Genomic DNA, 26,133 nt, shown 5'->3' on the forward strand with positions numbered 1-26,133 from the left:
CTTCCTTGTAGCCATCACATCGGCTAGGAGAGTCTCTGAGCTTCGGGCTCTGATGGTGGACCCGCCATACACGGTGTTCCACAAAGACAAGGTGCAGTTACGTCATCATCCGGCGTTCCTCCCTAAAGTAGTCTCGGCCTTTCATCTCAGCTAGGACATGTTCCTCCCGGTCTTCTTTCCCAAACCGCATACATCTCGTAGAGAACAGCAGTTGCATTCCCTCGATGTCCGTAGGGCGCTCGCCTTCTACATTGACGAGACCCTTCCGCAAAACGCCCCAACTTTTTGTGGCAGTGGCAGATCGGATGAAAGGCCTACCCATCTGTTCTCAGAGAATTTCATCATGGGTAACGGCATGCATCTGTACTTGCTATGACCTAGCTCGTGCCTCTCCGGGGCATATTACCGCCCATTCCACCAGGGCTCAGGCCTCTTCGGCCGCCTTCCTAGCTCGAGTACCCATCCAGGAAATATGTTGAGAAGCTACGTGGTCTTCAGTACATACCTTCGCTTCCCATTATGCCCTGGTGCAACAATCCAGAGAGGACCCAGCCTTCGGCTCTGCGATTCTACATGCTGCAGTATCTCACTCCGACCCTACCGCCTAGGTAAGGCTTGGGATTCACCTGCTTGGAATGGATATGAGCAAGCAGTCGAAGAAGAAAAGACGGTTACTCACCTTTGTAACTATTGTTCTTCGAGATGTGTTGCTCATATCCATTCCAAAACCCGCCCTCCTTCCCCACTGTTGGAGTAGCAGGCAAGAAGGAACTGAGGAGCAGACGGGTCGGCAAGGGTATATATTCGGTGCCATAGCGGCACCCTCCCAGGGGGCGCCCAGCTGACCCACCGAGTGTTGCTAGGGTAAAAATCTTCCTACGGACGTGCATGCGGCGCGCACACACCTACTTGGAATGGATATGAGGAACACATCTCGAAGAACAACAGTTACAAAGGTGAGTAATCGTCTTTTTTTAATAGGCTCAAAGGCTACATTTTATGAATATGTTGCTGTGGTGTACTTACAGACGTTAAATATTGGGATATTTGCTTTTGGTATAATGACTGAATTTCAGATCCTATGGTATAATTAAAACACTGTGTGCACTTCTGAAGGGACATATTAATTCAAAAATTTCTCTTTTCCCTGAAACTTCATCTACTTTATTTATAAATATCATTTAGGATTATTATGTCTAAAATTATATTTTTAGATATATTTTTTGTTTGTGAATTTGATAGCTCTGTGTTAAGAGATTCACTGTTTTCTCAGTATAGTCAGTTAGTTTTCCTGGTTTTTATGGATGTCTTTCACACAGCTACAGGGGAGGGGAAAATAACTTTTTAAAAATGGAAAATGGGTTTGTAAAGCCAGAAAATTTTGCTGGTGAGGGAGAGAGAGGGGAGACTAGAGTAGTGCCTGAAGATATTCTTTACTGATTAAAGTGACACCATCTGTTGAAATTTAAACCAGTATGTTCCTCATCTTCAGGTTTACTATGCAAAAAAGAAGAGGCGGCACCAACAGGGTCAAGGAGATGATTCCAGTCATAAAAAGGAACGGAAAGTTTACAACGATGGTTATGATGATGACAACTATGACTATATTGTAAAAAATGGGGAAAAGTGGATGGATCGTTATGAAATTGACTCTTTAATTGGCAAAGGATCCTTTGGGCAGGTAATTGATGTCAGCTGACAAATCATTAATTTGTTTTAGTTATAATAGCCATCTAAATGAGTTAATATCCAAGCCACACCCCTGTCTCATGTAAAGATTGCTTCCTTATTCATAAGCTCTTGGAATAAGATGTCTACTCAAAATTTCTGCATTTGTGATTCTTCTTGTTTACAAAACATGAAATTTGAATCTTCTTGAGCAAGTGCATCCGGCAAGATAATCAAACCTATTAATTTGGAAAAGAGACAGCTAAGGGGAGATATGATTGAAGTCTATAAAATCATGACTGGTGTAGAGAAAGTAGATAAGGAAGTGTTGTTTACTACTTCTCATAACACAAGAACTAGGGGTCACCAAATGAAATTAATAGGCAGCAGGTTAAGACAATACAAGGAAATATTTCTTCACACAATGCACAGTCAACCTGCGGAACTCCTTGCCAGAGAACGTTGTGAAGGCCAAGACCATAACAGGGTTCAAAAAAGAACTAGATAAAGTCATAGAGATACGTCCATCAATGGCTATTAGCCAGGATGGGCAGGAATGGTGTCCCTAGCTTCTGTTTGCCAGAAGCTAGGAATGAGTGACAGGGGATGGATCACTTGATGATTTCCTGTTCTTTTAATTCCCTCTGGGGAAGCTGGCACTGGTCACTGTCGGAAAACAGGTACTGGGCTAGATGGACCTTTGGTCTGACCCAGTAGGGCCATTCTTATGTTATGTTCTTAATTTAACACTTAACTTGCATTTGGTATCATTCAGAATTTTTAGCACACGGTGTTATGGAAACCCAAATTTAATTTTCTGTGCTTCGGGAGATAACACAAACAGATAGCATAGAGTAACATACCCAAGTTAACTCTCTTGAAAAAGGCATTTGGAGAGTTAAGCATTTCTAAATAGTGAATATTTAATAGAAAGTGATTTTACTCTGTTATTTTCTGTATTGACTTTTTTTGTATACTTATACTTGAATTAGATGTTATTTCCGCAGTCCACCTTCTCAATGAAGTCTGAATCTTGTTTTTATGATTTTTGTTATGAAAATTAATATCATATCACAATATCACCTATGGCTTCACAGTAGAAGGAAGAAAAGAAAATGGTCTAGAAAGGATGAAAATTCTTATTTTCAAGACTAATATTTTCAATAAGAAATGTGCTTAGTAAAATTTTGAAATATAAACTAGATTACTAAAGTATGTTTTAAATATGATTAATTTCGAAGCTTTCTTGGTTTTGAAAGTCTCTGTTTAATAAATAAATTTAATGAAATGTGTGGTTACTTAAACATTTTATTTAGCATGTCTTTTTTTTCTCTTTCAGGTTGTAAAGGCTTATGATCGTGTGGAACAGGAGTGGGTTGCTATTAAAATTATAAAGAACAAGAAAGCTTTCCTAAATCAAGCCCAGATTGAAGTGCGGCTTTTGGAGCTTATGAACAAACATGACACTGAAATGAAATACTATATAGGTATTAAGATAATTCTTGTTTTTATTCATTTGCAAATATTTGAGAATTGGCTGGAGATCCTAAGACCATGCTACTAATTTTACAGTGCTCATAATGTTGAGGAATTATACATTTGTTTGATTTTTACATTGATAGTTATTTTACAGCAGACTATCTTACATAAAGAGAACAGCTGACTTGTGCATGTAGAACTTGATCCAGAAGAAGTTACATGAAACCATGTGACATTATTAACTCCCTTGTGTTTTTAACCATGAGTTCTACTGCTGTATATGGCAATCAGATTGGACAGGGTCTGTTTTACTCCTAAGAAGGGGGCAGTTTTCATTCCCTACTACCTCTTCTTAATATGGAAAGGTTGCTGGTAAAGCAATTTTAACTTATACAGGGGGTATAAATTCCAGAAAAAAATAAGAAGCCCAATATAATTGTGGTACCAGAGAAGATCATATTGCTGGCATTTGCCCACTTCTCATAGAAACATGCTGAAAGGAGGCAGAAGCTCCAATTCACTCCCCAGATGGATCCAGACATTGTACATTTCTTAAAATTGGCCTTTTAAGAAGACAAGGCAGGAAGTCATTTATCTTATCCTCTCTGCGTACTTGGGATAGTTGGAGCTCTGTTGTGGACCAACATGTTCCCACAAGAGAAGAATGTTCTTATGACAGCTAATGTCTGGCCTTTCCCCTCCCCCCTTCTCTCCACTTTCCCTGAGACAGGATGAGGGGAATAGGCAGGACTGGTTCCATGTTCTCTCTTTGACCCATTAAATGTGTGTTCCGTCTTATTTATCAAATTTGCATTCCTTGTAGTCCCCACCTCAGCCAGAAGAGTAGTTGAGCTGGGAGCCATAATGGTGAATCTGCCATAAACTATATTCAGTAACAAACTCTCTTTGAGACTGTATCTGAAATTCACCTCCAAAGAAGTTTTGGAGTTTCATATAAACTACTCAGTCCATTGACTTGTGTTTTTTCCAAAACTGCATGTATCTGAAGAGGAGAAGAGGCTTCACTACCTTGATGTACATCACACTCTTGCCTTCTACCTGCAAAGGACAAAACCAATTAGAAAATCACCTAGATTGTTTCACAGTATAGCAGAATGAGTCTGAGGTCAAACTGTATCTTCCCAGAGGATCTCTTGGTGGATCTTGAGCTATATCCTACTCCTGCAACTGTTTTCCGTGTTTGAGCTTTTATTCTCTGGGAAATGTCACAGATGTCCACATGGGCACAAAAAATATAATTTATTTTCTAGTGTTGTAGCTGTTTTGGTCCCAGGATATTAGGGAGATAAGGTGGATGAGATCATATATTTTATTGGATCAACTTCTGTTGGTGAAAGAGAGATGCTTTCGAGCTGCACAGAGCTCTTCTTCTGGTCTGATTAGCTTGAAAGCTTGTCTCTTTTACCCACAGAAGCTGGTCCAATAAAATATATGATCTCATCCACCTTGTTTCTCGAATTTATTTCCTAGTAATTTCTATCTATACCTCTGTTCTGCCAGCATAGGATTCTGGCCTTTTTGTCAGTGAAAAGTCTCAAGTTATAGGCTGTGTATGCTTTGAAAAGTAGTATTACTAATATAAAGTTGGGTTTTGGCTCAAGTCAACTGGAAAGTCAATGAGGCATGGTCTAGCTAAGGCTGTTAGCCAATCAGAGCCAACACTTAGTTTTGCTTGCTAGTCTGCCTGTTGAAAAGAGGTGGAGCTACCCATTTATCCTGTGCAGATTAAACCAGCATATAGAAAGGAATTTCCAGGTAAAATATATTAATTAAAAAGCTACATAGAATTGTAGACTTTAAGGTCAGAAGGAACCATTGTGATCATCTAGTCTGACCTCCAGCACAATGCAGGCCACAGAATCTCACCCACCCACTCCTGTATCAAACCTGTGTCTGAGCCATTGAAGTCCTCAAATCATGGTTTAAAGACTTCTAAGTGCAGAGAACCTTCCAGCAAGTGACCCATGCCCCATGCTACAGAGGAAGGTGAAACCCCTGCAGGGCTTCTGCCAGTCTGCCCTAGAGGAAGATTCCTTCCCAACCCCAAATATGGCGATCAGCTAAACCCTGAGCATGTGGGCAAGACTCACCAGCCAGACACCCCAGGAAAGAATTCTCTGTAGTAAATCAGATCCCACCTCATCTAACATCCCATCACAAGTCATTGGGTATATTTACCACTAGTAGTCAAAGACGAATTAATTGCCAAAATGAGGCTATACCATTATACCATCCCCCCCATAAACTTATCAAGCTTACTCTTGAAGCCAGATATATCTTTTGCCTCCACTACTCCTCTTGGAAGGCTGTTTCAGAACTTCACTTCTCTGATGGTTAGAAACCTTCATCTAATATCAAGTCTAAACCCTGATAGCCAGTTTATATCCATTTGTTCTTGTGTCCACACTGGTACTGAGCTTAAATAATTCCTCTCCCTCCCTGGTATTTATTCCTCTGATATATTTATAGAGAGAATCATAGATTCATAGACTTAAGGTCAGACAGGACCATTATGGTCATCTAGTCTGACCTGCACAATGCAGGCTACAGAATCTCACCCACCCACTCCTGTAACAAACCCCTAACCTATGTCTGAGTTATTGAAGTCCTCAAATCATGGTTTAAAGACCTCAAGGTGCAGAGAATCCTCCAGCAAGTGACCCATGCCCCATGCTACAGAGGAAGGCGAATGCTCTATAGTAACTCAGATCCCACTCCATCTAACATCCCATCCCAGCCATATCGCATTGGCAGCTCATAGTCATCCTGTGATCAACCAATACTCCGAGGTCCTTCTCCTCCTCTGTTCCTTTGAACTGATGCCTCCTCAGCTTATAACAGTAGTTCTTGTTATTAATCCCTAAATGCATGACCTTGCACTTTTCACTATTAAATTTCATCCTATTACTATTACTCCAGTTTACAAGGTCATCCAAATGTTCCTGTATGATATGTCAGTCCTTCTCTGTGCTGGCAATACCTCCTAGCTTTGTGTCATCCGCAAACTTTATTAGCACATTCTCACTTTTTGTGCCAAGGTCAGTAATAAAAAGATTAAATAAGATTGATCTCAAAACCAATCCCTGAGGAACTCCACTAATAACCTCCCTCCAGCCTGACAATTCACCTTTCAGTACGACCTATTGTAGTCTCCCCTTTAACCAGTTCCTTATCCACCTTTCAGTTTTCATATTGATCCCCATCTTTTCCAAATTAGCTAATAATTCCCCATGTGGAACCGTATCAGATTCCTTACTGAAATCGAGGTAAATTAGATCCACTGCATTTCCTTTGTCTAAAAAAATCTGTAAACTTCTCAAAGAAGGAGATCAAGTTGGTTTGGCATGATCTACGTTTTGTAACATCATGTTGTATTTTGTACCAGTTACCATTGACCTGAATGTCCTTGACTACTTTCTCCTTCAATTTTTTTTCCAAGACCTTGCATACTACAGATGTCAAACTGACAGGCCTGTAGTTTCCCGGATCACCTTTTTTCCCTTTCTTAAAGATAGGAATTATGTTAGCAATTCTCTAGTCATATGGTACAACCGCTGAGTTTACAGATTCATTAAAAATTCTTGCTTATGGGCTTGCAATTTCATATGTCTGTTCCTTTAATATTCTTGGATGAAGATTATCTGGGCCCCCTGATTTCGTCCCATTAAGCTGTTCGAGTTTGGCTTATATCTCGGATGTGGTAATATCTACCTCCATATCCTCATTCCTATTTGTCATCCTACCATTATCCCTAAACTCCTCATTAGCCTTATTAAAGACCAAGGCAAAATATTTAGATATTGGGCCATGCCTAGATTATCCTTAACCTCCACTCCGTCCTCAGTGGTCCCACTTCTTCTTTCTTTGTTTTCTTCTTCTTTATATGGCTATAGAACCTTTTACTGTTGGTTCTAATTCCCTTTGCAAGGGAAAACTCTGCATGGCTTTTGGCCTTTCTAACTTTATCTTTACATATTCTGACCTCAATAAGGTAGCTTTCCTTGCTGATCACTGCCATATTTCATTCCTTGTAGGCTTTCTGCTTTTTCATAATCACCTCTCTGAGATGCTTGCTGATCCAGCTTGGTCTACAACTCCTGCCTATGATTTTTTCCTCCTTTCTTGTGATGCAGGCTTCTGATAGTTTCTACAACTTTGACTTGAAATAATTCCAGGCTTCCTCCACCTTAGATCCCCCAAGTTCTTCAGTCCAATCCACTTCCCTAACTAATTCCTTAATTCTTTACAGTTAGCCCTTTTGAAACCAAAAACCCTAGTCAGAGATCTATTTTTGTTTATCCTTCCATTTAGTTTAAACTGAATTAGCTCAGGATCGCTCAAACCAAGGTTGTCCCCTACAACCATTTCTTCTATGAGGTCCTCACTACTCACCAAAACCAAATCTAAAATAGTATCCCGTCTTGTTGGTTCAGCAACTACTTGGTGAAGGAATCCATCAGCTATTGCATCTAGGAAAATCTGAGCCGTATTATTATTACTAGCACTTGTCCTCCAGTCTATATCTGGGAAGTTAAAGTCTCCCATGATCGCACAATTCCCATTAGTATTTATTTAATTAAAAACATTAAAAAGGTGTCTATCCATATCCAAATCAGATCCCGGCGGTCTATAGCACACCCCAAGCACTATCTCAGGGGACGCTCTACTAGCTTTCTTCCCCGATGTGATTTTTGCCCAGACAGACTTTGTCTTGTCCATTCCACCCCTTCTTATTTCTTTACAGTCTACCTCATCATTGATATACAATGCTACTCCACCACCTTTGCCTTTATTTCTGTCTTTCCTAAACAGCACATACTCTTCCATACCTGTACTCCAGTCATGATGACTATTCCACCATGTTTCTGTTATCCCTATAATATCCGGTTTCACTTCCTGCACCAGTAACTCTAGTTCTTCTTCGAGTGATTGCTCATATCCATTCCAGTTAGGTGTGCGCACCGTGCGTGCACGCTCGTCGGAAGATTTTTACCCTAGCAACTCCAGTGGGTCGGCAGGTCGCCCCTTGGAGTGGCGTCGCCATGGCGCTGGATATATACCCCTGCCGACTCGTCCGCTCCTCAGTTCCTTCTTAGCGCCTGTGTCGGTCATTGGAACAGTGGAGCACGGCTTAGCTGTCCTCCACTTCCCTAGCTTCTCTCTGTTCATCTAATCTCTAGTTGTGAATAGTTGACTTAGTTCTTAGTATCTTAGTTTTATAGTTTACAGTAATTACAGTTAGTTGTTGTACATAGTTTAGTGGGGTTTGGGCTTGAGCCCTTCCACGTACCTAGTGCCGGGGCCCGTGCCCGGTTCACCAGGGTTTAAACCATGCTCGGTCTGTAAAAAGCCGATGCCCACAAGCGATCCCCACGACTCTTGCTTAAAGTGCCTCGGGGAATCGCGTGTCTCCAACAAGTGCCGCATTTGCAAGGCCTTTAAGCCGCGGACTAAAAAGGAGAGGGACTTTCGGTTAAAGACTCTCCTTATGGAGGCAGCTCTTAACCCTCCGTCCTCAGCACCGAGTGCTGACAGCGCTTCTCTGGCCCCGGACCGCGCCGGCCCCACCAAGACACCGCGGCACCGGCCTTCTCCAGTGCAGGGACCTGACCGAAGGCCTTCAACCTCTTCCATGCCCTCGGTGCAGACTCGCCTGGATCGTCCGGCACCTACCCATGCCGCAGTGCCGACGCCTGTGGTACCGTCGACTCCGGTCCTGAGAGGGCCGTCGAGTCCGGTCCAGGAGAGCTCCCCTCCTGACGGTCCCCTCCATGCCGGAGACATTCTCCTCAGCCAGGGACCTTATTGCCATGACTTATTCGGCCCTGCCTCAACCCCCGGCACCGCCGGTGCAGGTTCTCCAGTCCAGAGGCAAACCTGCCGCTATGAGGCCTCTTTCGATGGAGTCGACGAGCTGGCACCGATCCCGATCTAGGTCTCGGCACCGCTCCAGGTCTTGCGGCCGGTCCAGATCTCGAAGCCGCTCGCGGTCCCAACGCCGCTTACCCAGGCGGCACCGGTCGTACTCGCGGCGCAGATCCACCTCTCGTCCCGGTCAGTACTCTCGGTACCCTCCGGCTCCAGGCACCACTCCCGGCACCGAGACTCTCGCAGCCAGTCCCGTCGTAGACGATCGAGATCCAGGTCGACCTCTTGGCACCGCGCTGGTTGCAGGTCCCTGTCTCGGTCTCGGCACCGATACGATTCCCGGTACCGATCCCCGGCACGGAGGAGGTCTCCAACGACGGGAGTGAGGGACTCATACCAGCCTTGCTCGGCTCCTCCATGGCCATTCCGTCAGCCATCCCTGTCCTCTCAGGCAGACAGCGTATACACCCCGGACACTGACGTACCGGCTGCCTTGTTCAGCGAGCCCCACCCTCAGGAACATGTTGGGGTTCTGGACATCTTGGGCGTACCATCAAGCCCAAGTCCCTCCCCCAGGTCCTCCGTGTTCGTCGGCCTCGGAACACAGGGCACCGGAGGCCACGATTACCCACCCTCCCCCACCTGCTATGGAGGAAGGGGTGACCCACCCTCAGGACTCCGAGCTCCCCAGAGAGATGGACACCTTGCTTCAGGCGGAGCCCTCTTCAGACCCGCTCATTCCGGGTCTTTCATCTTCGTCCTCTCCTGACGAGGCGGTAGCTGGAACCTCGTCGACCAGCCCTCCTCCAATTGACCTCAGGGCCCACCAGGACCTCCTCAGGCCTGTTGCGCAGAACATGAATTTACAAGCCGAGGAGGTCCCAGAGGTCCAAGATCCAGTGGCGGACATACTGTCAGCTGATGCCCCCACTAGAGTGGCTCTCCCATTTATAAAAACCATACAGGCCAATGCCACTACAATATGGCAGTCTCCGGCCTCCGTTCCGTCCGCTGCGCGAGGAGTAAAGCGCAAGTACATGGTGCCCTCAAAGGGCTATGAATACCTATATGTACATCCTCCTCCTTGCTCCCTTCTTGTCCAGTCGGTTAACGAGAAGGAGCGCCATGGCCAGCAGGCCCCAGCGCCTAAATCGAAGGAGGCGAGACGTATTGACTTGGTTGGGCGTAAAGTTTACTCTGCGGGAGCTCTCCAGCTCCGGGTGTCCAACCAGCAAGCCCTCCTTAGCCGCTATAACTACAATACCTGGGCAGCGGTGGACAAATTTAAGGAGCTGCTTCCATAGGTTGCATGGCTGGAGTTCTCAGCGATCCTCAATGAGGGGAAAAAGGTCGCGAGAACTTCCCTTCAAGCTTCCCTGGACGCCGCGGACTCAGCCGCCCGGACTCTGGCCTCTGGCATGACTATGCGCTGTATCTCGTGGCTGCAGGTCTCTGGCCTCCCCCCCGGAGCTTCAGCACACGATTCAGGACCTTCCATTCGAGAGTCAAGGGCTATTTTCGGACAAAACTGACCCTAGGCTGCAGAGCCTAAAAGACAACAGGGTCATTATGCGTTTGTTAGGGATGCACACGCCCGTAACTCAGCGTAGGCCCTTCTGACCCCAGCAGCACCGCCCTTACCCTCAACGCCGGCAGAGATAGGACTTTGCCAGACGGCGAGGCAGAAACGGCCGCAGGAGACAATCAGGCAACCAATGGGGACAGAACCAAAGCTCCTCCAAGCCTCCCCTCGGGCCAAAACCTTCCTTTTGAAGGTGCGCCCGAGGGCATTGTACCAGTTTCTTTAAAGGATCCGTCCTCGCCCTTTTCCAACCGGCTTTCCTTCTTCCTCCCTGCGTGGTCCCAGATAACGTCAGATTGTTGGGTCCTACGCACGTTGGAACTTGGATACCATCTGCAATTTATTTCAGCCCCCCTCTTCCACCCTCGTCCCTCTTCAGGGACCCCTCTCATGAGCAGCTCCTCCTACAGGAGGTGTAAGCGCTCCTCGCAAAAGGAGCCATAGAGGAGGTACCAGAGCACGAACGGGGCAAGGGGTTTTATTCCCGCTACTTCCTGATCCCCAAGGTGAAGGGAGGTCTCAGACCAATCCTCGATCTGCGGGAACTCAACAGATACATGGTAAAGTTGAAGTTCCGTATGGTATCCCTGGGGACTATTATCCCATCCCTGGATCCTGGAGACTGGTATGCCGCCTTCGACATGCAAGATGTCTACTTCCACATAGCCATCTTTCCACCTCACAGGAGGTTCCTCCGGTTCGTGGTCAACTGGCAGCATTTTCAGTTCGCAGTCCTCCCGTTCGGCCTCTCTACAGCCCCAAGTGTATTCACCAAATGTATGGCTGTAGTCGCCGCCCACCTCCGCCGCAGTCGGATACACGTCTTTCCGTATCTAGACGACTGGCTTATCCGCGGGACCTCCGAGACGCGAGTCCTCAGTCACATCCGCATTGTCAAGAACCTTTTCCTACATCTAGGTCTAATGATCAATGTGGAAAAATTGACCCTAATCCCCACTCAGAGGATAGAGTTTATCGGGGCCACCTTGGACTCGACTCTTGCCAAAGCCTGCCTACCACTGCCACGGTTCCAGGTCCTCATGGCCATCATCCGGAGGCTGCAGGCAGCGCCGCTAACTTTGGTACGCACTTGCCTCGCTCTCTTGAGCCACATGGCGGCCTGCACGTTCGTAACGAACTACGCAAGACTGCGCCTACGGCCCCTCCAATCCTGGCTCAACACGCAATACCGTCCAGCCAGGGATCCTATGGACATGTTCGTCACTATTCCCTCGACCGTGCTGGACTCCTTCCAGTGGTGGCTGGATCCCTCCATGGTGTGTGCGGGGCTCCCGTTCCACCCGCCCCAGCCCTCGGCATCCCCGACAACTGACGCATTGTCCCTCGGTTGGGGGGCTCACCTCGGGCACCTATGCACCCAACGCCGTTGGTCACCTCACAAGCTGGATCTCCTCCAACGTCCGAGAGCTGAGAGCGGTCCGCCTCGCTTGTCAGACGTTTCGATAACACTTGCAGGGCCGTTGTGTGTCGGTATTCACCGACAACACAACAGCCATACACTATATAAACAAACAGGGCTGCACGAGATCTTCACCCCTGTGCCATGAAACCTTACAACTATGGGACTTCTGCATAGCCCATTCTATACACCTCGTCGTGTCCTTTCTCCCAGGAGTTCGGAACACGCTGGTGGATCGCCTCAGCAGATCCTTCCTGTCCCACGAATGGTCACTTTGCCCAGACGTTGCCCTTTCACTCTTCCGGAAGTGGGGGTTTCCCCAGATAGATCTCTTTGCATCCTGAGGGAACAGGAAATGCCAGACGTTCTGCTCCTTTCAAGGCCTCTCACTGGGTTCAATGGCGGACGCCTTCCTTGTGCCGTGGACAATGCACCTGCTCTACACCTTTCCACCGTTTCCACTCGTCCACAGGGTCCTACTGAAAGCAGGCAGGGACAAAGCCTGCTTGATCATGATATCTCCAGCGTGGCCTTGGCAGCACTGGTACGCCATGCTGCTAGACCTGTCCGTAGCCGACCCTGTTCCCCTGCCTCTTCACCTGGACCTGATTTACCCAGGACCACGGCAAGCTCCGTCACCCGGACCTTCAGTCGCTCCACCTCACAGCGTGGCTCCTGCGTGGCTGACTCTCTCTGAGCTGCGTTGCTCCACCCCGGTGCAGCAGTTACTCCTAGGTAGCAGGAAGCCTTCCACTAGAGCTACATATTTGGCCAAGTGGAAGCGCTTCGCGTGCTGGTGCGTGGAGCGGAACTTCCTTCCCACCGAGCTATCCATATCTAACATCTTGGATTACCTCTGGTCCCTCAAACAACAGGGCTTGGCGTTATCATCTCTAAGGGTCCACTTGGCGGCCATCTCTATATTCCACCCAGGAGAGGTTGACCGCTCGGTGTTTTCCCATCCGATGGTGTCTAGGTTCCTTAAGGGCCTAGAGCGCCTCTACCCTCAGGTATGCCGCCCTGCCTCGACATGGGATCTTAACCTGGTTCTTGCCAGACTCATGTTCCCTCCGTTTGAACCGTTAGCAATGTGCTCCCTTCTCTACCTCTCCTGGAAAACTGCTTTCCTGGTGGCCATCACGTCCGCGAGAAGAGTTTCGGAAATTCAGGCCCTCACGGTGGACCCCCCGTATACGATGTTCCACGGGGACAAGGTGCAGTTGCGGCCACATCCGGCCTTTCTCCCCAAGGTGGTATCGGCTTCCACGTTAACCAGGAGATCTTCCTCCCTGTTTTCTTCCCAAAACCGCATGCGTCTCGCGAGGAGCAGCAGCTACACTCCCTAGACGTTCGTAGAACGCTTGCGTTTTATATAGAACGAACTAAGCCATACCGCAGAACCGCCCAACTATTTGTCACGGTGGCTGAGCAGATTAAAGGGCTTCCTGTCTCCTCGCAGCGGATTTCCTCCTGGGTAACATGGTGCATCCGCGCCTGTTACGACTTGGCTCACGTCCCATCGGGCCACGTGACTGCGCACTCCACCAGGGCTCAGGCATCATCAGCTGCTTTCCTCGCTCACGTGCCCATTCATGAAATCTGCCGTGCAGCGACCTGGTCCTCGGTCCACACTTTCGCCTCCCACTATGCCCTGGTTCAGCAGTCTAGGGATGACGCAGCCTTCGGCTCCGCCGTATTGCACTCTGCGACATCTCACTCTGACCCCACCGCCTAGGTAAGGCTTGGGAATCACCTAACTGGAATGGATATGAGCAATCACTCGAAGAAGAAAAGACAGTTACTCACCTTTGTAACTGTTGTTCTTCGAGACGTGTTGCTCATATCCATTCCGCACCCGCCCTCCTTCCCCACTGTCGGAATAGCCGGCAAGAAGGAACTGAGAAGCGGACGTGTCGGCAGGGGTATATATCCAGCGCCATGGCGGCGCCACTCTAGGGGGCGACCTGCCGACCCACCGGAGTTGCTAGGGTAAAAATCTTCCGACGAGTGTGCACACGCAGCGCGCACACCTAACTGGAATGGATATGAGCAACACATCTCGAAGAACAACTGTTAAAAAGGTGAGTAACCGTCTTTTCCTCCATTTTGTTACCTAGGCTCCTCGCATTAGTGTACAAACATGTTAATTCTTGCTGTTTGGCTTCACTCACATTCTTTACCCCATTAGGCCCAGACATTCTACTGCCAGTATCACCTATTAGAATTTTATTTACAGTACCCTTCCTCCGTATGTCCATTCTCCTACCCACGACAGTATCCTTTCTTGCTTCATTTTCTTCCCTCTCAATGTTAAAATCCAGCATGGAGATTACCTGGACATCTCCCAACCACCTCCCTCCAATTCCTTGTTTAAAGCTCTGTTAATCAGTTGTGCCAGCCTCCATCCTAGAAGTCTATTTCCCTCCCTACTCAGGTGAAGTCCGTCTCAAGAGAACAGTCCTCTGTCCATGAATGCCTCCCAGTTGCCATACATCCCAAAGCCCTCCTTATAGCACCACTGCCTGAGCCATCTGTTGATCGCCATAATCTTGTGACACCTTTGTGGCTCTTCTCTAGGAACAGGCAGAATCTCACTGAAGATCATCTGAGCCTCGATTTCCTTAAGTGTCTTCCCCAGCCTGGCATAGTCTCCCTTGATACGTTCCAGCAAGAATCTAGCCATATCATTCATTCCCACTTGAAGGACGATCAGCAGATTCTTTCCCGCTCCTGTTAGGATCTTCTTCAGCCCGTATCTTAGCACCCAGGCAGACAGCACACCCTTCTGCTCTCTGGATCAGCTCTAGTTACAGGCCTGTCTGTTCTTCTCAGTAAGGCATCCCCAACCCCGTAGACCTGCCTCTTCCTGGTAATGGTGCAATTCTCTGGTCTATCCTGTGTTCCCTCTGGCTGCAAGTCCTCTCGATTCCTATTCACCCTTGCAATCCTCTGCAGCCCATCCCTTATCCTCCTGGGGCTCATGTTTGGTGTCATCTCCATTGACTCTTCCCCTTTCCTTATAGGGATAGCTGCTCTCCTCTTCTTCCTTCCCTCTCACCTTCAGCAACCACCTGCTGTGCCCCTTCTTCGTTTTCCAACTCCGCAAGCCTGTTCCTGAGCTCTATTTCTTCTTCACTAGCCTGTCTTTTCCTCTGCCTGGTTCACTTAGTCACATGCTTCCACCGTCCACTTTCCTCACCCAGCAGTCTCCTCTGAGTTCTTTGGTCCTGCTTCCATCTGCAAGTCTGAGCTTTTCCCTTCAGCCTCATCATGTCTTTGCTCCATCATGTGCTCGAACCTCCTTCTAAACTCGACCAGAGTTTCCACCTGTATCTCCAATCCTCGGATCTTTTCTTCCATCAGCTCTTATCAGGCGGCACTTCATGCAGACAAAACTCTTTTCGGGTACCCCCTCCAGGATCATGTACATGGCGCAGCTTCCACGTCCAGTCATCTTCATTGTGTCTTCCACTGCTTGGGTCACTACAACTGCTGCCTCTGTATCTGTCATAGGTTTCCCACCTAAATCCTGTAAATCTGTGAAACACAAACCAACCCAAGACACCACCACCCACAGCAAAACAATCTCCCAACAAGCACCAAGACACTGCTAGAACACTGCACACTCCCTTCAGTAGCCTGTGTGTTCCTCTGCTTGCCTTTCATAGTCTTCCCCCAAACTGCCCCTGTAAACTCCCACTCAAACTCCCCTGTTTACAGCTCTGTTTGCTGGCTTCTGTGCTGCTGCAACTGTCTTTACAATAAAACTGAGAGATGAGTGAGCATTAAAGCTCACCTGGTCTCGGCACAAAATCAGACATACATCCTTGCTGTTCCTGGTGGGTTTCATTGCGTTTTCCCTGAGATGTGGTTGTGTTGTCACCTTTAATTTTATAATAAAAACTAAATTGGTAATTAGCCAGCCCATAAGAGGCAGTATGTTAAAACTCACAATCCTGCCTGTTCTTTGGAATGCGGTAGAGTGGGAAAGATAATGGAAGGGAAGGAATATCAGAACAGAGGAATGGTGAAGGTTGAGAAGAAATATGGAGGAAAAAGATTGATTATAGTATGACAGAAAATAAATTAATTTTAAGAGGCTAATAATATTAGTAGCTTTATTCTCTATGTATGTTGGGAGTATTGACTTATCTTTGTATTATGGAAAGATTCTCTTAATATAAAATTTTACTTAGGACTAAATTATCTAGTGACCAGATAACTATTTATTTTAAAACCTTACCATTTAGGAATTTTTAGCTCATTTTATTCAATATTATAGTTGTTAGTATGTAGAAATAAGTTTTGTGATTTTTTTTAATGAAAAATCTTTTAACATGTTGTTTTAACTTATTGATGTCATTCATATCTGAAATAAAAATTAAACTCCAGAGCATATGACAGAGAGATGCCTTTTAGAAATCTAAAAACTACTCTCCTTTACATTAGTTCACTGCAAAATAGTGACATACTGTGTGACAATAATAAACCTCTTGAATTTTTAATATTAGATTAAGAACCTCTGCTTGGAAAAAATCCTTGATTTTTTTTTTTTTTAAAAAACCCATATGTCCCCAAAACATCATGTTAAAATGTATATAACTCATAATGTTGTCCTAAAGCTACCCTTGGATTGTTTTATAAATGGATGGTTTAATTGAGATGGTTGCCAGTGAACAAACCAATGTAATGAGTGTCAGTAATTCTGAACAACGGAGAAATAACGCACGTATTCTGATGAAATATCACACCTGCTGTTGACTGTGCTCTTTATGCAATAACTTATAATACTTCTTGGCTTTCTTCAGGTTACTTTCCGGCTCCAGTATGGCTGAAATTTAAGCTTGTTTATCTTTTAATATAGAAATGTTCTCATGCTGATTAATTTTTAAACCAATTCGTGAATTTAAATTAATATCTTCTAGTATATACTGAACACACAACAAATCTCTCTATAAATAGACAGTTATTTGAATTGTTAAAATTGTTTCCATAAGTGTGCATCAGTTAACAGGACAGTACCATGTAACTATTCAAAACTGTTTTTTCTGCTAGAAACTGATGCAATTTATAAAACTTGGAAGTCTGTTTTTTCCTCAATATTTAATGAACCTTTCTGTGCTGCCCCACATTCTGGCATGTGCTGGGGTATTTTTTTATTGATATGCAATTACTTTAAGTAGCTTCACAAAACAAGTACCACATTGCTTAGATGACGCACACACAGGTGCTGCTACTTCATTGTACATGTACACTGTAAGTTTGTAAGCACAGAGAAGTTCTTTTGATTTTGCTTATAGATGTACTTTTTATTGGAATACTCAATAAATTAACGTAGAAAGAGAAGTTGTCTATAGAAGACTCAGATTTTTTTTTAACATTTTTGAAGGCTTTCAGATATACCACGCCCACCACTGTCATAAAATAGAGATTGCATAGATTGAGTGTTTTATTAAAAAATCATGGATATTCTAGAAAACTGTATAAAATATTTAGTATTGAATAATGTTTAGGAGACAAATAGCTAGATTCAAAGAAGGGATAACGGACAAGCATTTTTGGTAATAGTTTTTATTAAAATTCTAAAGTAGTTATGATTCTGCTGTTCCTTATTAGTTCATTTATAGAAAAATGGGTAAAGCTCTACACTGGAGTATGCAAATATTACGCCTTGCTTGCTCCCCCCCTTCGCATCAAAAGTATTTCCTGGAGCAGCTCTTCTAGATGGTTGACAGCCTGGTAAATCTTGGTGGTTCTTTGAGTGCTTGTCCATATATATTCCACTATCAGTGTACGTGCACCAAGTGTGCTCAAGACAGATTCTTTTGGCAGCAGTGTCCGTTGGGGAAGTGCCTGCACTTTGTGTCCCCATGCACCAGCTAGGTGCATACAAGGAGGGGCCACCTCAACTATCCCTCAGTTCCTGTTCATCACCTGTGGCTATGGGTCAGAGCTTGCAGTGACTGCCTCTTCATATGCTTGGTAATTGCTAATTAGGTACTTAGTTTAAAGTAGTGTTAGGAATTTTTCTAGAGTTCCTTTTTCCTTTGTGATGAAATTGCACTTTGTGGGAGGTACTTTCAGTACCACTTCAGTCATGATGACTGAATGTAAATCCCCAGGATTCAAGAATTGTCCTTCATGTGAGACAGCAGTGCTGTTGAACAGTGGGTGTGCTTGGTGTTCGATTTATCTGAGTGAAGGACACTTCAGTGATGTGCCATCTGCAGATCATTCTCAAAAAGAATCCAGAGGATGAGAGTCTTGAATTTAAAATGCTCTTTTAGCTTGTCTGGGGAAGAATTATCTGATTGATTCATTTCAGGGAATGCCCCAGCTGCTGTTTCTCCTGAAACTGGCATTCCAAGTTTAAAAAGCCCATCATCTTCATCTGGGAGGTACTGAGGTTAGAGAGGAAGAAAACTGCATAAGTCTCGAAGAGAGAGAGAGAGAGCAGATACAGATCTTCTCTGGGCCCTTCAGCTTCCAAGGCCCTTTGATTTTCAAGGACCATAAATCCTCTCAGTTGACTGAAAAGGGTATGTCTACACTGCAATTAGACACCCACGGCTGACCCATGCCAGCTGACTCAGGCTCGCAGGGCTCAGGCTCAAGAGGTTGTTTAACTGCATTATAGACATTCGGGCTGCAAATCAAGCTCTGGGACTCTCCCACCTCACAGAGTCATAGAATATCAGGATTGGAAGGGACCTCAGGAGGTCATCTAGTCCAGCTCCCTGCTCAAAGCAGGACCAGTCCCCCAACTAAATCGTCCCAGCCCAGGCTTTGTCAAGCCTGACCTTAAAAACGTCTAAGGAAGGCGATTCCACCACCTCCCTAGGTAACCCATTCCAGTGCTTCACTACCCTCCTAGTGAAAGAGTTTTTCCTAATATCCAACCTAAACCTCTCTCACTGCAACTTGAGACCATTACTCCTTGTTCTGTCATCTGGTACCACTGAGAACGGTCTAGATCCATCCTCTTTAGAACCCCCTTTCAAGTAGTTGAAAGCAGCTATCAAATCCCCCTTCATTTTTCTATTCTGCAGACTAAATAATCCTAGTTCCCTCAGCCTCTTTTCATAAGTCATGTGCTCCAGCCTTCTAATCATTTTTGTTGCCCTCTGCTGGACTCTTTTTCCAATTTTTCTACATCCTTCTTACAGTGTGGGGCCCAGAACTGGACACAGTACTCCAGATGAGGCCTCATCATTGCTGAATAGAGGGGAATGATCTCGTCCTTCGATCCGCTGGCAATGCTCCTACTTATACAGCCCAAATGCTGTTAGCCATCTTAGCAACAAGGGCACACTGTAGACTCTCATTCAGCTTCTCGTCAACTGTAGCCCCTAGATTCTTTTCTGCAGAGGTGCTGCCTAGCCACTCGGTCCTTGGTCTGTAGCAATGCATGGGATTCTTCCTTCCTAAATGCAAGACTTTGTACTTGTCCTTGCTGAACCTCATCAGATTTCTTTTGGCCCAATCCTCTAATTTGTCTAGTTCCCTCAGTATTCTATCCCTACCCTCCAGCATATCTATCACTCCTCCCAGTTTAGTGTCGTCTGCAAACCTGCTGATGTTGCAATCCACGCCATCCTCCAGATCATTGATGAAGATATTGAACAAAACCAGCCCCAGACCGACGCTTGGGGCACTCCGCTTGATACTGGCTGCCAGCTAGACCAGGAGCCATTCATCACTACCTGTTGAGCCTGATGATCTAGCCAGCTTTCTATCCACTTTATAGTCCATTCATCCAGCCCATACTACTTTAACTTGATGGCAAGAATTCTGTGGGAGACTATATCAAAAATGTTTCTTCTTCCTCTCCAAATGAGGCTGTCAGTCTTTGTCCACCCTAGGTGATTATAAAACATTTCAAGATCTTATGAGGGGAGTTGCCTCAACTCTAGAGATTCCTGTTGAGGTAATCCAAGACAAACTCTCAAACTCCTCCATACCTCTGTATCAACTAGCTTGACTACCTGTTAGGCCCTGCCAAATTACTATGGTAAACCTCAGCCTCAGTAGCTTCAACATCTAAAAGAACGGATGGGTGCTATTAAGCCCCTTCTCAAGGATTTGAACAAGTTTATACCTATTTCACAGAAGGCTCCACTGGCAGCAGCCAATAGATGAATCTCCAGAGACGACAAGGATTGATTTCCCCCCAGAATTGAACTTGTTTGGCAGGAAAAACTGTTCCATCTCTAGTTTGCAAATAAGAATTTACAACTACCAAGCCTTGTTGGCAAAATATGATTATATTAAATGAGACTGACAGAATTCACTGAGAATATTCCACAGGAAATGATAGATAAATTCAAATCCATCATTGCCGAGGGTCAAGTTGTGGCTGGAACATCTCTGCAGGCAGCACTTGGTGCAGCAGACAGAGTTTCCACATCAGTGGATGCTTCCATAGCAATGGGAAGGTCCTCTTGACTCCACTCATCTGGAATTCTTAAGGAGGTACAAGTCACAATTGAAAACCTTCCATTCAAAGGATGCAGCTTTTTCTATGCCAAGGTTGATGAGGCACACTACATTCTCTTAAGGACTCAATGGCAACTCTGCGGTCTTTGGGAGTCTATACACCTGCCCTCAAAGGAAAACAGTATAAGCCACTGCTTTACCAAATGCCATGGTTTCTATCAACAGAAAAAACAGTTTGATCCACCAAGGAAATGACAACATTTTCCTTGGTAGAAATCTTCCACTTCCACTGCTGTGTTGACCCATCAGCCTTCTTTGATTGATTTTTGACTGCTTGCTTAAGAGCAGAGTACCAATCCCTACCGATCATCCCATCCCATCCCATGCCATCCCACCCCATCTCTTTCTTTTGGGAATCATTTATATCTGTTCTGAAAATTCTGGAACACTATCGCTATTGATCAATGGGTTCTGAACATAATAGAGATTGGATATACTATGCAGTTCCAGTCTCCTTGTCACCCTCAAATACCTCCCCCAAATGACCCTTCTGATGAGAGTGTCTTGTTAAGAGGTGTGTCTCCAGATGCAACACAAATTCTGCATCAGTATGGGGGAGAGGGGTTTTATTCCCAAAAAGAGAGCATTGAAGTCTGTCCTGGACATAAGATGACTAAACGCCTTTGTCAGAAAGGTCAAGTTCAGGATCATTTGCTTCTGTTACCCTATCTCTAGAGCAGAGGAGATTGATACACCACTCTCCATCCCCTGGATGCTCATTTTTGCATCACAGTTCACTCAGCCCACATAAGATATCTAACATTCCTAATGGGAGATTGCTATTACCAGTACAGAGTACTGACATTTGGCCTGTTAATAGCTGCCAGACTGTTCAAAGTGCCTTGAAAGAATGGCTGCGTACCTCAGGAAGTTGGAAATCCAAGTGTTCCCATACTTAGATGACTCACTGATTTGTGCAAAGTCTCCTCAACAGGTAGCAGACTTCATCCAGCAGATACTGCTTCTTTTGCGTGATTAAGTCCGAAAATAAAGACCAGTAACTACTGACCACGGCACAAAAAATAGAGTTCATTGTGGTCATTATAGACTTCGACAACAATGGTATGCACACATGTCCAGGCTAATCCAGAATATATCTGACTACTGGCCTGTGTGGCATACTGTACCTTTATGACTCAGCATGCCAGACTTTACCTTTCTTCTTTGAGTGCTGTCCCTGTGGGTGCTCCACTCTAGGTGACAGTGCGTCCCGGCTCTGTAGATCAGAGATTTTCGGTAGTAGTGCCTGATTTGGGTGCATGCACCCAGATGGTATCTCCCGTCTAGTTGGAATCTTCCTGAGTGCGTGCGCCCCACACCCTCCTCAGTTCCTTCTCAACCGTCCTCGGCTGAAGACGGGACTCGGGGCAGTGTTCCCTTCTCTTCCCTGATCTCTATAGGAAACAGTAACAAAGAACATAGAAATAATTATTAATTACTTCCCAGTTGTTTCCCTTCCTTTAGTATAGTTACATAATTACTTTGTTAAAAACAAAACCCTCAGGCTTGTCTTCCATTGAGACACTCTTCTCTAACTCATAATGCCAGGACCTTCAGGTTTCAAAAGATGCATCTCCTGTCAGGACTCCACGCCAGGCTCAGATGGCCACTCTCATTGTGTCAAGTGCCTCGGGGACACCCATATCCCCACGAAGTGCCTCCATTGTGCAAGCCTCAAGTCAAGAGCTCGTCGTGACAGGGATCTGCGCCTCAAGATCATCATGATGGAAAAATCCCTGCAGCCGCTGTCGGAGACGGGAAAGGTAGAACCCGCTCCCACACACTCCCCAGCTAGATCTGAACCGGTGGGGAGCGTTGCGTCACCCTCCCTGGAGCGGAGGCAAGAAGCTCAGCAGTCTCACAAACGAGACTCTAACAAGGATAGGGGGTCTCCGGTGAGATCCCTACCCCCTGTGCTGACAGCCCAAAAGACAGCTGCGTCAGGCTCTTCTAACGCCTCAGCAACCGCTCTGACAGAGCTTAGAGGCAGGGACCAGACCTCCCGCGCAGAGAAGGCACCTACTGACTCGGTCCCCTCAGCGCCACAAACTACTGCGGCCCGGACAACTCGCTCCTCTTCAGCACCGGCACCACGTTCCTCCTCGGCACTGGCAATGGCCGCGGTGCTGGCAGCGCGTTCGGTTCTGACACCCAGAACGACCAAGGCACTTACAGCCTGGTCAGTTTCAGCGTTAAAAGCTGCTGCGGTCCCGCCAGCGCGCTCTGCCTCAACAACGAAAATAGCTGCGGTGCTGACAGCGCGAAGAGGGTCGGCACCCAGCCACTCTTCTGCCCGCGCACCAGCAGCAGACCTCCTGCAGGACACCTCTAGGCAGAACACAGCAGGACACACTCTCTCACTCTCACTGACTAAAGAGCTAGAGCAGAGAGCAGGCTTAGCTCAGCTTAGGGAGCAGGAGCAACAGCTTCTCACTCAGTGACCTTTTGGTGCCACCTGAGCCACATTCTCCGCTCCTAGATACAGAGGACTCCTTTCTTGATCTGCCACTTTCTCCACCTGAACTGGCTTTCACCGATGGTGACCTTGAGCTACAGCGGCAGGTGGAGTTCTCCCCTCCTGCTTCTCCTCCACAGGCATCTTTACCACCTCCGATCATGGCTCAAGCTCAGCAGCCTCAGTTTCCCTATGTTGCCCCCCCCCCGTGGGCGATGCCTGGGTTCTCCTACCCCATGCCTTGGCTGCAGTGGTACCCGTGGCAGAATCCTCCTACCAATCATCTTCCATCAGTGCCTCAATCTCCTTCTCCATCCACTTCCAGGGTGCCTGAGCCCCCTCCTGAGACTGGGAGCTACGCACCATATCCTGACTCACCTAACCCTAACTCTCCATTAGCCTCAGATGAAGCCATCCTCCCTCCACCTCCACTGACCGTGGATAACTGCAAACAATTTCAAGATCTTTTTAGGAGGGTTGCACTTTGTCAGGATATCCCCTTGGAAGAGGTTCAGGAGACTTAGCACAAACCCTCAAAATCCTTCAACTGTCTGCGCCCTCGAAAATCGCGCTCCCTATAAACGAAGCACTCATGGAGCCTGCTGACACTCTTTGGCAAACTCCAGCTTCCCTAGTACCAACTTGTAAGAAGGTCGAACGTAAATACTACGTTCCTGCAAAGGACGCAGACTTCCTTTTTTCTCATCCACCACCGAACTCTCTTGTCATTGATGCAGTTGTACAGTGGACCAAACAGTCACAATATCGACCCACCCTGCAAGACAAGGATCTTAGATGCCTTGATGTCCTGGGCCGCAAGGTTTATACATCCTCTACACTACAATTCAGGATTGCAAACTCTTCTGCTCTCCTCGCCAGCTATGATTTTGATAATTACAATAAGCTTTTCGAATTTGCCTCATACATCCCAGAGGACAGAAGAGCAGACTTCAGATCAATCCTGTCTGAGGGACAACTGATCTCCAGAATGGCCCTACAGGCGTCCTTAGACACAGCGGACACAGCAGCCCGTACCACTGCACCTGCTGTGGTTATGCGCAGATCCTCCTGGCTCTCTGCATCAGGCATTCCTAAAGAGCTCCAGACCAAAGTGGAGGATCTCTCTTTTGATAAGGAAAAACTCTTCTCGAAAAAAAAAACCTGATGAACTCCTCCACACCATGAAAGACTCAAGAGCGACACTCCGCACCCTGGGCATTCACTCATCACTTCCCAGAAGACAATGATACCAATCCTACTGAAGACCACGCACACATCAGTACTTGGCCCTCAATCCAGACCATACAACATAACTAGAAATCGTACTACACCTCCCAAATGCAGACAAAATCAAAATCAAGCCACCACCTTCCAGCCACCAGGCAATAAACAACAGTTTTGAAGCTTTGGTCGAGGGTCTGCATGACCACCCCTTGATTCCACCACTTGTCCATTTGGCCACCGCCTCCAGTGTTTCCAACATGCTTGGCAGCAGATTACACAGGACCACTGGGTCCTCGAAATAGTTCAGACCGGTTACTCCATCCCGTTCATATCCTACCCTCCTACCCTTTCCCCTTCCCCGTCCCTTTTCAGAAACCCCTCTCACTAGCAGTTACTTCACACAGAAGTGGCACACCTTCTGCAACTAGGCGCAGTGGAACCTGTGCCGACGCAACACCAAGGGACAGGTTTCTACTCCCATCACTTTCTAACGCAGAAAAAAACCGGGGGATGGAGGCCTATACTAGACCTACGCCAACTGAACAAATTTGTGAGGACACGATTCAAAATGGTCACATTGGGCACAATAATACCTGCATTGGATCAAGGGGACTGGTTCACAGCCCTCGACCTACAAGATGTGTACTTTCATATATCAATACATCCAGCTCACAGACGCTTCCTATGATTCACAATCAGTCAGGATCATTTCCAATACAGAGTTCTCCCTTTTGGACTCTCCACAGCGCCAAGAGTTTTTTCCAAGACCCTAGCCGTGGTTGTGGCTCACCTATGCAAACACAGGGTCACACTTTTCCCCTACCTGGACGATTGCCTCATCAGGGGTGACTCCTATGGCGAGACACTTCAAGCCACGCCATCTCCATTTTTCACAGCCTAGGCCTCCAAATAAACATCCAAAAATCTACCCTGATACCCACGCAACAAATCGAATTCATTGGAGCTCGTCTCGACTCAACCCAGAGCAGGGCCTCGCTCCCATACAACAGATTCCTCGCTATCACGCAGCTCATATATACGCTCTCTATTCATCCCAGGACGGAAGCAAGAATCTGCCTACAGCTCCTTGGTCACATGGCAGCTACCACCTTCGTGATCCAACACGCCAGGCTACATATGAGATGCCTCCAAGGTTGACTCAACTCCAGTTTCAAACCCAGCAGACATCCCTTAGGGATGCTGCTAACTCCTCCGCCTCATGTTATAACTTCCCTAAAATGGTGGACAAGTCCAGAAAACCTCTGCACAGGGGTTTCCTTCCAGCAATGATCCCCAACACTCATGCTCACCACAGACGCTTCCCTGATTGCCTGGGGAGCGCATCTAGCGGAACACAGGGTGCAAGGCTGGTGGTCTGCATCAGAGACACATCTACACATAAATCTGTTAGAGCTCAGAGCAGTGAGGAGAGCATGCCTTCACTTTCTTCCCTTCATAAAGAACAAATACCTGTGAGTCTTAACAGACAACATAGCATGTATGTATTACATAAACAGATAAGGGGGAGCACGATCACATTCCCTCTGCATGGAAGCCATTCGACTATGGAATTGGTGCATACGACATCAAATACAGATCATCGCATCTTACCTACCAGGCTGTCACAACACTACTGCCGCCGCACTCAGCAGACACTTCCCGACGGAACACGAATGGGAACGGCACCCCGCAGTACTCCAACAGCTTTTCTCCCACTGGGGCACGCTGTCAATAGACCTCTTTGCCACGACCCGAAACAGAAAATGCCCCCGGTTTTGCTCCAGGGCGGGACTCAGGAATGCATCCTTAGGGGATGCATTCCTCATCCCATGGGACAACTACCTCTGTACACCTTCCCACCTATCCCTCTACTACACAGGGTTCTTCGGAAGATTGTGGACGACAAGGCCCAGGTCATCC

General features: G+C 46.6%; 2 protein-coding genes across 4 annotated transcripts in view; both read left to right on the forward strand.

Annotated features, from left to right (window-relative positions):
• Positions 1–7,076, forward strand: part of TTC3 (tetratricopeptide repeat domain 3) — a 367,670-nt gene extending 360,594 nt beyond the window's left edge. The window contains exon 40 of the mRNA XM_050916326.1: positions 7,013–7,076. Coding sequence (XP_050772283.1) covers positions 7,013–7,061 — 49 coding nt within the window. The 3' untranslated portion in view covers positions 7,062–7,076. The remainder of the gene's footprint in view (positions 1–7,012) is intronic.
• Positions 1–26,133, forward strand: part of DYRK1A (dual specificity tyrosine phosphorylation regulated kinase 1A) — a 156,838-nt gene that overhangs the window by 112,887 nt on the left and 17,818 nt on the right. For all 3 annotated transcript variants that reach the window (XM_050916370.1, XM_050916350.1, XM_050916360.1), the window contains 2 exons: positions 1,493–1,681; positions 3,008–3,155. In XM_050916370.1, coding sequence (XP_050772327.1) covers positions 1,493–1,681; positions 3,008–3,155 — 337 coding nt within the window. The remainder of the gene's footprint in view (positions 1–1,492; positions 1,682–3,007; positions 3,156–26,133) is intronic.

The sequence above is a fragment of the Gopherus flavomarginatus genome, chromosome 1 (assembly GCF_025201925.1).
Source record: "Gopherus flavomarginatus isolate rGopFla2 chromosome 1, rGopFla2.mat.asm, whole genome shotgun sequence".
NCBI classification, from domain to species: Eukaryota; Metazoa; Chordata; order Testudines; family Testudinidae; genus Gopherus; species Gopherus flavomarginatus.